At 35.3% G+C, this 11,250-nt stretch overlaps 1 protein-coding gene across 1 annotated transcript; it reads right to left on the minus strand.

Annotated features, from left to right (window-relative positions):
* Positions 1 to 10,353: 10,353 nt before the first annotated feature.
* LOC137935377 (18.1 kDa class I heat shock protein-like) lies at positions 10,354 to 11,250 on the minus strand. The gene has a single exon (XM_068780035.1). It carries the CDS (start codon positions 11,038 to 11,040, stop codon positions 10,561 to 10,563), a length of 480 nt encoding a protein of 159 aa, XP_068636136.1. The 5' UTR covers positions 11,041 to 11,250; the 3' UTR covers positions 10,354 to 10,560.

The raw sequence follows: 11,250 nt of genomic DNA on the forward strand, positions 1-11,250 counted from the left end.
GTGATGGCAACGGCGAAATGGAACGGCAGTGTTGGCACCGTTGAGACTAAATTGCGACAACGACAAGGGGGGAGGGGACTGTGGCTTCAAGGGGAGGGGGCAAGTCGGTCGAGAGAGTTTATGGTGCAACGCTGGTGAGGAAGTTGCCAGCAGAGCGGACGACGACGGTAGCGATGGCGACAGGGGTAACAACAACAGCGAGGGTGGTCCGCGACAAGGTTTTTTTTTTCAAAAGATATCTCCAATGAGATTGCATGAAGAAGGAAGAGAAAAGTACTAGGTGTGGGCGGTGACAGCGACGGAGGCTGCTTCCAATAAAGATTTCCAGCGACAACCTACTGGTTCTGATTAATCAATCGGAAGCTCTAATATCATGTAAAATATAAGATTGAAGAATAATATTATCTTGGTTATCATTGATCGGGTATAAACTAATTATAGAATTACACAGAGATTATAGGTGATTAAAAATCTTCAATTTGAATTTATCTCTAATTCAATCATTGATTATTTTTATCTCTATCATTATCTTTATATCTATCACTATATTTATCTTTATCTTCTATCATGTAGAAGTTTTTCTATGTCAACAAAAACTTAAATTTTGTCATGGAGTTCACTGGTTTTCCACTTACCATCATATAAGTGAAATACTCTCCAATAAAAAAACTTTATTCAAAATTCTATTTCTTGATCGTACTTTATCTCAAAAGTTTTCCATAAACTTTGCGTAGTTTTAGCATCAAATTAGAGATTATATTTTGAGAGCACTAAAGATTAGCCTATGACACAAATCATCATCCATTCATATTTGTATTTAGCTCCATATCTCTCTAGTTTATGATCTACATAGTTATTTACAGGAGGTTCATTCATGATTATACAAAACCACTCAATGGTGATTAACCAATATTCCATTCTCTTTTCCTCCAAGTCTTTCCCATCAAACGGGATTCAGTATTTCATTCAATGAGTTCTCAAATTGCCCGTTCTAATAGTTCATATGTCTAAATCTCTTTCGAAATTGTTGGATAAATAGTGCAATAACACTTTGGTGAACCCAAATAATAAATGTCAGTGTTGCTAAGTGCCTTTTGCCTATTATATATTAATACCTCATATAGGCCGGCATATATATTGAGTCTTTGGGAAGATATTTGCCTCCTACGATGCATCGGATATGGTGATCCCTCCCCATGATACATTGGATTTTTTTACGTGCACAGTCCTAAGATGGACTCATAAAAAAACTCTAGTAAGACATTTTCTAACTTTTAGAACCAGATTGAACGTAGGATTTTTCCTCATTTTTCTCTTAAGAACACCTACAATTTTTTCCACACACATTCACACCAAAAGATTTAAGAACAGGACAGAGTTCGCCAATATTCTCGAGGCTTCCTGACATTCACTTTATTTTTTTATTTATTGCAAGTGTTGTGGAGACTATTCTGGAGAACTTCCAAGCGTCTCTACAAACTACTAGCTATATTGTCGCCTGTTTTGACCCTGGGATTTAAGACCTCTCTACAATTCCTCCTTTTCTTCGGAATATTTTTTGTTTAATATAATTTTAATGAATTTAATTCTTTATACTCTTATTATATATATATATATATATATATATATATATATATATATATATATATATATATATATATATAAAATAGGTGATTAGGTAAATACATAAAAAATTGTAAAAAAATTGAAAATATATAAAGATCATAACAATTATAAAAAAATACATAATCCCACATACTCAAACTATATCTATACTATATATTACTGAATTAATAGACTTAAGAATATATTGTATACATTGAGATTGTAAAAGAAAGAAAGGAAACCCTAAACATGGATTAATGGTAAAGAAAAAATAAAGTACATAAAAAAAAGTGAAGAAAAAACAAATATCATATGATGTTTACAATAATGCCACCTATGCTTGTTTATAACTTTCAATACTTTTAGACAAACTAGTGGTGAAAAAATATTAAATGCACTAAAGAGAATTTTGGAGTTGACTGGTTTTGTGACATATCAACAAGTTGTCTATGAGTTGAGACATGTTTAAGGCTTATAATTCCTGCTTCCAACTTTTCTCTCACAAAGTGACAATCCTCCTCGATATGCTTTGTTCACTCATGAAACATTGGGTTGGAGCCAATGTGGATTATTGTTTGTTTGACTATCACAATGGAGTTCCATATGACCTTCTTTGTGGAATTCCAATTCAGCTAGAAAAGATTTAATCCATAAAAACTCACCTACCACATGTGTCATATCTTTGTATTATACTTCTGCACTAGATCTTGCAACCACATTTTGGTTTTTACTCCTCCAAGTAACAAGCTTGCCTCCAATAAAAATACAATCTCCTGGCATAGAATTTCTATCATCTGGTGATCTAACTCAATCTGCATCGGCAAAACTTTTAACCTTGAGATGACCATGACACTTATATAAGAATCCTTGCCCAGATGCCTTTTTCAAATACCCTCTCCAATGCCTGCCAATGAGACATCTGAGGTTTAAACATATATTGACTAACCACATTGACTACAAAAGAAATATATGGTCTAGTCACAATGAGATAAATAAACTTGCCAACTAGCCTCTAGTATTTGCCAACATTAACTTTTTCTCCCAAGCCACCACATTAGTTTTGTATTCAACTCAACGGGGGAGTCAATAGGGCGACATCCCATCATTCCTGTTTCTTCAAGCAAGTCAATAACATATTTCCTCTAGGATAAGATAATACCATGATTGGACTGAAGAACCTTGATACCGAGAAAATACTTAAGAAGTCTCAAGTCTTTCATCTTAAATTCATTATATATCTTATTTTTCACTTGATTGATGCTATCAAAATCACTTCCCTTCAAAATAATATCATCCACATATACGACAAGTAGTACAACTCCTTTCTCACTATGCTTGCCAAATACTAAATAATCCATAGAGCACCTTGTGAATCCAAATCGAATCATTGTTTGACTAAATATGCCATACCAAGCCCATGAAGATTGTTTCAAACCATATAATGATTTAGTAAGGCGTCACACCAACTCCCCCTCAACCACATATCCGGGTGGTTGCTGTATATAAATTTCCTTCTTAATATCGCCATTAAGGAAGACATTTTTTACATCTAGCTGGAAGATATACCATTGAGAATTGGTAACCAAAGATAATAAGAAGCATCGAGTTTAGCTTGGTGATGGGGAAAAAAAATTCTCATAATCAAATTCATAACGTTGGATATAGCCTTTAACTAGGGGTGGCATCGAGCCTAGCCGAACCCGAACCTGCCTATGTTCGAGCCGAGTTTGATTTAAATATTTCGAGTCGAGCTTCAAGCCAAGCCTTGTCTCGAGCCTAAAATTTTTATCGAACTCGAACCCAAAAATTTTAACCGAGCTCGAGCAGAGCTTCGAGCCGAACTCGAGCCTCAACATACATTTAAAAATTTTCAAAAAATATATATCAAATAAATTATATATAAAATTATACATACATTTTACATAAAATTGGGCATGACCTCTACATAAAATTAAGCATAACCTATATATATAATACCTGTATAAGATTGGGCATAACTTTTTCTTAAAATTGAACATAATCTATGTACATAATACCTGTATAAAATTCGGCATGACCTCTACTTAAAATTGGGCATAATCAATATACATAATAGTTACATAAACACTCCATAAACACTCCATCAAATTATCTATACATTCCATAAACACTCCATAAGCACTCCATCAAACTATCTATACATTCCATAAACACTCCATAAGCACTCCATCAAATTATCTATACATTCCATAAACACTCCATCAAATTATCTATACATTCCATAAACACTCCATGAAATTGTTTATACACTCCATAAAATAGTCTAAACACTCCATACACTACATAACATTATAAATAAGCTCCATACAATAACCAAACACAACAAAATTAAATAAAATATCACTATCAATTTACAATAACCCAAATAAAAACTATAAATTAATTATAAAATTACAAACTATAGTTGTTTCTCTTAATGCTAGAAAATAATATGCGTCCCTGCATGAGCAAAATCTCAACCTATGACAAAAACAAAAAAATAAAATTAGTTATTGTCAGATAAAAAATACTCTTCAACTACTAGTTACTTAATGTCGTTAAAAATATTAAAATTACCATGATGAGAGAAACATGAAAAACCATGTAGCTGGTAGCATTATCTCTACACTCATCTTCTCAGGCTGTAATCATAAAAAAAAAAAATTAATAAATAAAACTAAAAAATATCATAATAAATAATTAATCAAAGAAATTCAGCTTTTGATTTTTCTTTACATCGTGAAGAACCGGAACCCAATCACTGCCACAAATCAAAATTTGAATTGTATTTAGTGCCAAGGAAGAACGATATGAGTCTATTACTCTACCACCAGCACTAAATGTAGACTCTGAAGCTACTGTAGATATGGGAATTACAAGGATGTCCGCTGCCATCTTAGATAATACCCGAAATTTCATATGATTCACTTTCCACCATTCTAAAACATCAAAATTATATTGTGAAGTTTCCTCACAACTATATACACCTTCTTCAAGATAAATTTCCAATTCTGACCTTGGTAAATGAACTATATCCTTTTGTTTTATATAACTCATTAACTTTGACCAACCTGAACTTGATGAAGGCCTACGACTTGTGGAAACACCCATAGAGCTAGTACTTGAAACAATCTCTTCATTTCTAATATCCACATTATAAAAAGATACATATTCATCGTAGATCTCATATAAGGTGTGTCGAACTAAATTTATATTCATTATAGCTTCCTCCTTAGAATATATCACTGGAAAACACATTTCGATCAACTTTAATTGGACCCTTGGATCCAAAACTGAAGCAACAACCATCAATAAATTGCATTCACCCCAGTACTTCTCAAATTTCTCTTTCATTCTATTAACCATTGTCCTAATAAAAATATTTTCATTTGTAGAATGAAAATCCAGAACTTCTTTTACCCTATATACCTCACTAAGGTACAAATTAGAAGTAGAGTAGTTACTCCCAGAAATTATATTAGTAACTGCATTAAAAACTTCTAGAATCTCACACACCATGTCAACCTTTTCCCATTCATCAAAACTTGGCAAACAATCATAAGTTGGTTCTCTAACTTTAAATCTAGAGAATGCATCTTTGAATTTTAATGCAGAAGACAACATGTCATAAGTGTAGTTCCAACGAGTTAGACAATCAATAACCAACCTCTTTTCACCAAGTTCTAATTGTTGTACAATTTCAGAAAAAGTGTGAAGTCTAGCCTCACACAGATTTATGAATTTGACACTTTCACGCACATTATCAATGATATGCTTAATTTGAATAAAACTATCTTGGACTAATAAGTTCAAAATATAAGCACAACAACGCACATGAAACAACTTTCCACCACACACCAAATTTTTTTTCCTTGAAAAATCTTGTTTCAAAACTCTGATACAAACATCGTTATATGCAACATTATCAACTGAAATACTAAAAACTTTATTTTCGATCTCCCACTCTTTCAAACACTTGTAATAGCATCTGCTATATCAACGCCACGACGAGGAGGAAGAACATGCACAAAACTCAAGACTCGTTTTTGTAGCTTCCAATTACTGTCAATAAAATGCCTAATAATAACCATGTATTCAATCTTTTGATTTTGGGACTTCCAAAGATCTGTGGTAAGACTAATCTTGTTAATCTCTTTTAACAAAAAAAAAATTTCTCTGCCTCATACACTCCTTCTTAATGGTCTTACGGGATATTTTCTCATAATTCATATTTGCCATCTTCATTAAAAAATTAAATCCCTCATCTTCTACTATCATGAATGGATGCTCATGCATAAGAATCCAATGAGCAATGAGTACTCTCATTTTAGCTTGATCATATTTTTCTCCAAAATCCATAAAAGGAAATCCAGATGGACTCTGATCAACATTAGACCCCCACTCCCACTGGTTGAAAGTTTAAAGTTTTTTGTTTTCTCATTGCCACTTTTCTACTAGTGCAACGTTTCAAATGTCGACTCATATGTGTGCTCACTCCACTACTAATAACACTCAAATTGATATTACAATGAACACACTGAGCCTTTTTTGTACCATTAAGTGATACTTCTTTGAATTCCAACCACACATGAGACTTTTTTTGTCTTTTTGAAGTATGGGTAGAGTTACCTTCATCATCATTTATGGTAATTTCATCTGGATCCACTTCTATGACAGAGGGTAGTGACTCTGGTGGAGTTGAGTCACTATTTATAGTCACACTAGAACTAGTGTTAATTATTGACGTCAATTGAGGAGGTGTTGACATTCTTACATATACAAGAAAACAAAATTACAAATTAAAAACATAGAGAGAAGAAAGTTATCCAAAAAACAAAAGATTCTACACATAATTTCAGATACTTGTCTATTCTTAGAGGAAGGTACGTGACGTTGTGACAATCGGGAATGACCCTTGTCTTTCAATGCAACGGGGTCTCTTTGAGCCTGTAGCCCTGCACCCAATAGTTTCTAGTCCAATATACCGATCCTTTTTTATATATAAATTTAAAAACTTCTAAGAGAATGAAATAAGCATACCAACATTCTCTTCTAATATTCTGATGAAATTCAAGCTCAATACCAAGAAATTAATGATAAAAATGAAAAAAAAAATCAAACCTTACAGAAACAGAAAGTGTGTTCGCCATTTAGGGATATCTCTAAAAGTCTTTCCAAGAATGAAGGAGCACTGCTGAAATGAAACGAGAGTTAGAAATTTTGTAGGATTAGGTCGACGACGAAAAAAAATAGAACATTAAATAAAAATCTTACCTCCCATCAGACCGTCACTTTCGTCTAGTCAGCGAGGAAGAACTTCGAATGAAGAAATTGAAGAGGAAGGATAAAAATCGATTGCAAAAAAGAGAAATAATTTACATTCGTCTGTATCTAACGTATCAATTCAACGAAATATTGGGTAAGAAAAAATTATGTACTGTGTTCTGAAATGTTCTGATCTAATATGTATGATGAATACATGCTTACTAGACTTGTTACTAGTCTAACATAACATAATTGGGTTGAGTTCCATATGCATAAAAAAAAGTTTTGTTTTGGTGAACAACAATTTAATTATTATGGTTGTTTTATGGACCACAATATTATATTTAAGAAGAGGAAGAGTTCCATAGGAATAAGAAAAAGACACAAGAAGAAAGAACAAACTCTTATCACACCATATAGGTTTTTTTTTATAGTTTTGTAGTTAGGACATGATTTTTGTCTACACAATTGCTTCAAAGAGCATGTTATCGTAATTTTAATTCTCTCAAGTTATTGAAAAAAAAAAAAAACAGAACCAAGTCACAATAGAAGCTGCAGAAAAAAGGTAAAGACTAATCATTGCATTTTGGATAAAAAAATCCACTACCAGATAAAATATAATTAATATGGACACAATCTATATGAACAGAGATCAATATAAGTAGTGAACTAGAAAAAGTAGAAGTGCATTATACATTGAAAATGTTGATAATCCACATATTGTGACTAGAAGAAGGGCTTTGAGACTTTGTCCACAGGAAAATCCTATAGGATACCAAATGTAGGACAACATATAAATGACGACTGTACAGAATGCAATGCCGAACAAAGGATAAATGATCATTTTCAACTTAAACAGATTCTTAAGAGAGAACAGAAGTTTTATGCATTTAAAACCAATACCGCTGATAGCAATATAGATGGAAATTGGAAGGTCAAAGTTTAGGCCTGTGAGTAATAAGATAATAATCAACTACATGATCTGCTAAATTCTCTTCATGCTTAAAAAAAACCACATGATAGAAAACGATACGAGATAAACTTATTGATTGAGGAAAAAAGGTAAAAAAATGATTAAAATGATGTATTTAACTTTATCTGGAACATATACAACGAACCCCAGAGTCCTGTCAACCAAAAGCTAACTAGACTTAAAGAAGATAAAAATGAAAAAAAAAAATCAACACTGAAATCACAGAGGAAAAAAACGTACAAAAGATAAAAATGAAAAAAAAAATCAACACCGAAATTGCAGAGGAAGAAAACGTACATAAGATAAAAATGAAAAACAAAAATCAACTCTGCAATCGCAGAGGAAGAAAACATACAGAAGATAAAAATGAAAAAAAAAAATCAACACTTACAGAAATAGAGAGTGTTCGTCGTTCGGGGATATCTCCAAAACCTTTCAAAGAATGAAGGATCACTGCTGAAACGAAGCGAGATTTAGAGATTTTGTAGGGTTAGGTCGGCGATGCAAAAAAAAAAAAAAACATTAAATAAAAATCTTACCTCCCGTCGGACCGTGGCTTTCATTCGTCAGCGAGGAAGAACTTCGGATGAAGAAATTGAAGAGGAAGACGATAGAAGACAAAGAAATCGTAGAGGAAGACGAAAAAACTCGAAGTCTTTGACAGAGATTGAGGAATCAGAGAGGGAGAGGGAAAACGAGGGATTTGAAGACCAAAATCCCCCATTTCCCATGAATACCCGCCGACGAACAATGATTTATGTGAGAAAATCATGCTGAAACGGCATGAAAATGGCAGGAAATGGCAGAGAAGTATGAGTTCCAGACGGTAGGACGGAAGGGAAGAGACGGGACTCTCTGTCCCAAAATTTTTTTTAGAACTCCCCCGATTCCCGAATCGCCACTCGTTAAAACGAACCGATTCGCGAGCCGATGAGCCGAACCTGGCTCTGCTCAGGTTCGACTCGTTAATCTAAACGAACCTATTTATGAACTCGAGCTCGATATAAAACTAATCGAATGAGTCGAACTCGAGCGGCTGGCAAACCGGCTCGGTTCGAAGCCACCCCTACCTTTAACCACAAGTCAGGCTTTAAGGTGGGCCACCTTGCCATCCAAATTTTGTTTTCCAGTGAAGACCCATTTATAGCTAAGCGGTTTTTTACCAAATGGTAAGGACACAAGATGTCATGTTTGATTCTCGTAAAGAGTGGTCATTTCTTCGTTGATGGTTGTTTTCGATCTTGGATATTATAAACCTCCTAATAAGTTTGAGGAATAACAATAGAAGAAATGAAGAAAAAATGTGATAACAATATAGTGGTAACCGATGGGATGGGTAGATAAATAACGAGCAATGGGTGAGAAGTAAAAGGTCAGGCCCCTATGATCTTCCCGGAGAGCAATGGGTTATGTATCAAATAAAAAATAAAAAATAAGGGGCATAAAAGGAGAACCTAAGGAATATGGAGATTAAGTGTAGTGTCAACCATCGCTTCAGGGAGCGGGGCAGGTACATTGATACGACTATGAGATGCGAAATCATCAATTGGCAACAATAGGTTTATGGAACTCATTGGCGGTAGAACACTAATAGATGGATAAAAAGGTTGATAAAAAAATATAACATCACTAGAAACACTGAAACATTCAACTTCCAATCCCATCACGAGGAGAAAAACTGTGTTACTCTTCTAACATTGCTACTTTATTAGCTAAGACCACTTGGAACACTTTAAAAGTTGCTCGAGTTATAGCACGCAGGGAGAATGCCGAACAAAGACCTGAAATATCTTTGAAGGAGTTCATCGTTCCTTCGCCGGATTTGATTCCTGCTCCGGTGAAATACATATAGAGCCAAAACAGTTCCGGGACTTCCAGGGTAAAGGTGCTTCTAGATATTGAGAGACCATAAAGGTTAAACAATCGATCGTCTTTGGAATTTAAGGTAATTTAGAATAATTATTAACCAATTAAAAAAAATATGAAAATAATTAAAATAAAATATATGTTAATTAAAAAATCTATTCTAACGAGTCTTAACTCACAAACTAAAAACTTCGAACCGAACTCAAGTAAGAGCTGAGTCTTAGCCAACCGTTTTTTTCGAGGCCAGCTCAAACGATTTATTGGCTCACTGCCACACCGGCCTGACATTCAAAATAGATAGGCCACATGAGCCTCCTGTAAGGAACGAATGTAGTAATGGCCAATTTACAAGGGGTTTTCTTTGGTTTGATCAATAGTTTCTTCAACAGAGATCTTTCTTCTTCTTCCGCTCAAGAGCAGTAAAGGGTAAGTCGTTGCAGTCGCTTCGAGAGAGGAGCGGGAGACGAAAAGCATTTCCGTCTGCGTCTATAAAAAATTAACGACCGTCTCTTCTGAGACTTCGTCTGCCTCCTTTACGAGGACATGCTCACATGAACGGATTTGAAAAAGTAGAGAAAAGGCAAGTGTCCTTCTCTACCGTATTTCCTCATACGCAAATCGCAGTCTTGAAAACAAATGACGCTTCTTACTACCATTCAAAGGGTTTATTTCACAGCCACTCTCTAGGAGTAATTGACACTGGACGATTCATGAACAGGAACATTGACCCTTTCTGTTACAGCCATAAACAGCATCCACCATTACGGCGGACGCACACGAACTCAAGAAAATAAAAGACAGGATTCAGAACTCGGAAGATAAAAGGACCACGATTACCCGGAGATTTCAACAGCTTTCACTTCAGCTTTCTTCTTGACTTCCTCCTTGGGGACAGTAACCGTCAGCACACCGTTCTCTATGGCCGCCTTCACTTGATCCACCTTCGCATTCTCCGGCAGTCGGAATCGCCTCAGGAACTTGCCACTGCTCCTCTCCACTCGGTGCCACTTGTCGTTCTTCTCTTCCTTCTCTTTGCTCCTCTCTCCTGAGATCTGAAGGACTCGCCCTTCCTCCACCTCCACTTTCACTTCTTCCTTCTTAAGGCCAGGCAGATCGGCTTTAAAGATGTGAGCCTCTGGGGTTTCCTTCCAATCGATTCTTGTGTTAGCTAATTGGGAGGTCTCATTGGAGAGACTGGAGCCAGAGGTGGCTAGCGTGTTGAAGGGAAAGCCTTGGAGTGGGTCCCATACGTCATGGGAGAAGGGATCGAACACATTGGTCCTTCCACCGAAGAAGCTCGGAATAAGCGACATGATGACCGTTGTCCAGGGAGTGGGAGACGTACAGGAATTGAAAGAGAGCTAAAGAGAACTTACTGAGAGCTTTCAGGATTCGCAACTGGGAACTCGATCGACGCCGGAGAGGGAGGACGGACTGGAATTTATAGGAAGCGGAGGTTGGAGGTGAGCCGGACACAGTTCGCCAATATTCTCGAGGCTTCCTGACATTCACTTTTTATTTAT

Source organism: Aristolochia californica, unplaced genomic scaffold, assembly GCF_029961685.1.
Source record: "Aristolochia californica isolate CCGP_79_NKW_82.1479 unplaced genomic scaffold, dmAriCali1.0.hap1 SCAF_10, whole genome shotgun sequence".
Taxonomy (NCBI): domain Eukaryota; kingdom Viridiplantae; phylum Streptophyta; class Magnoliopsida; order Piperales; family Aristolochiaceae; genus Aristolochia; species Aristolochia californica.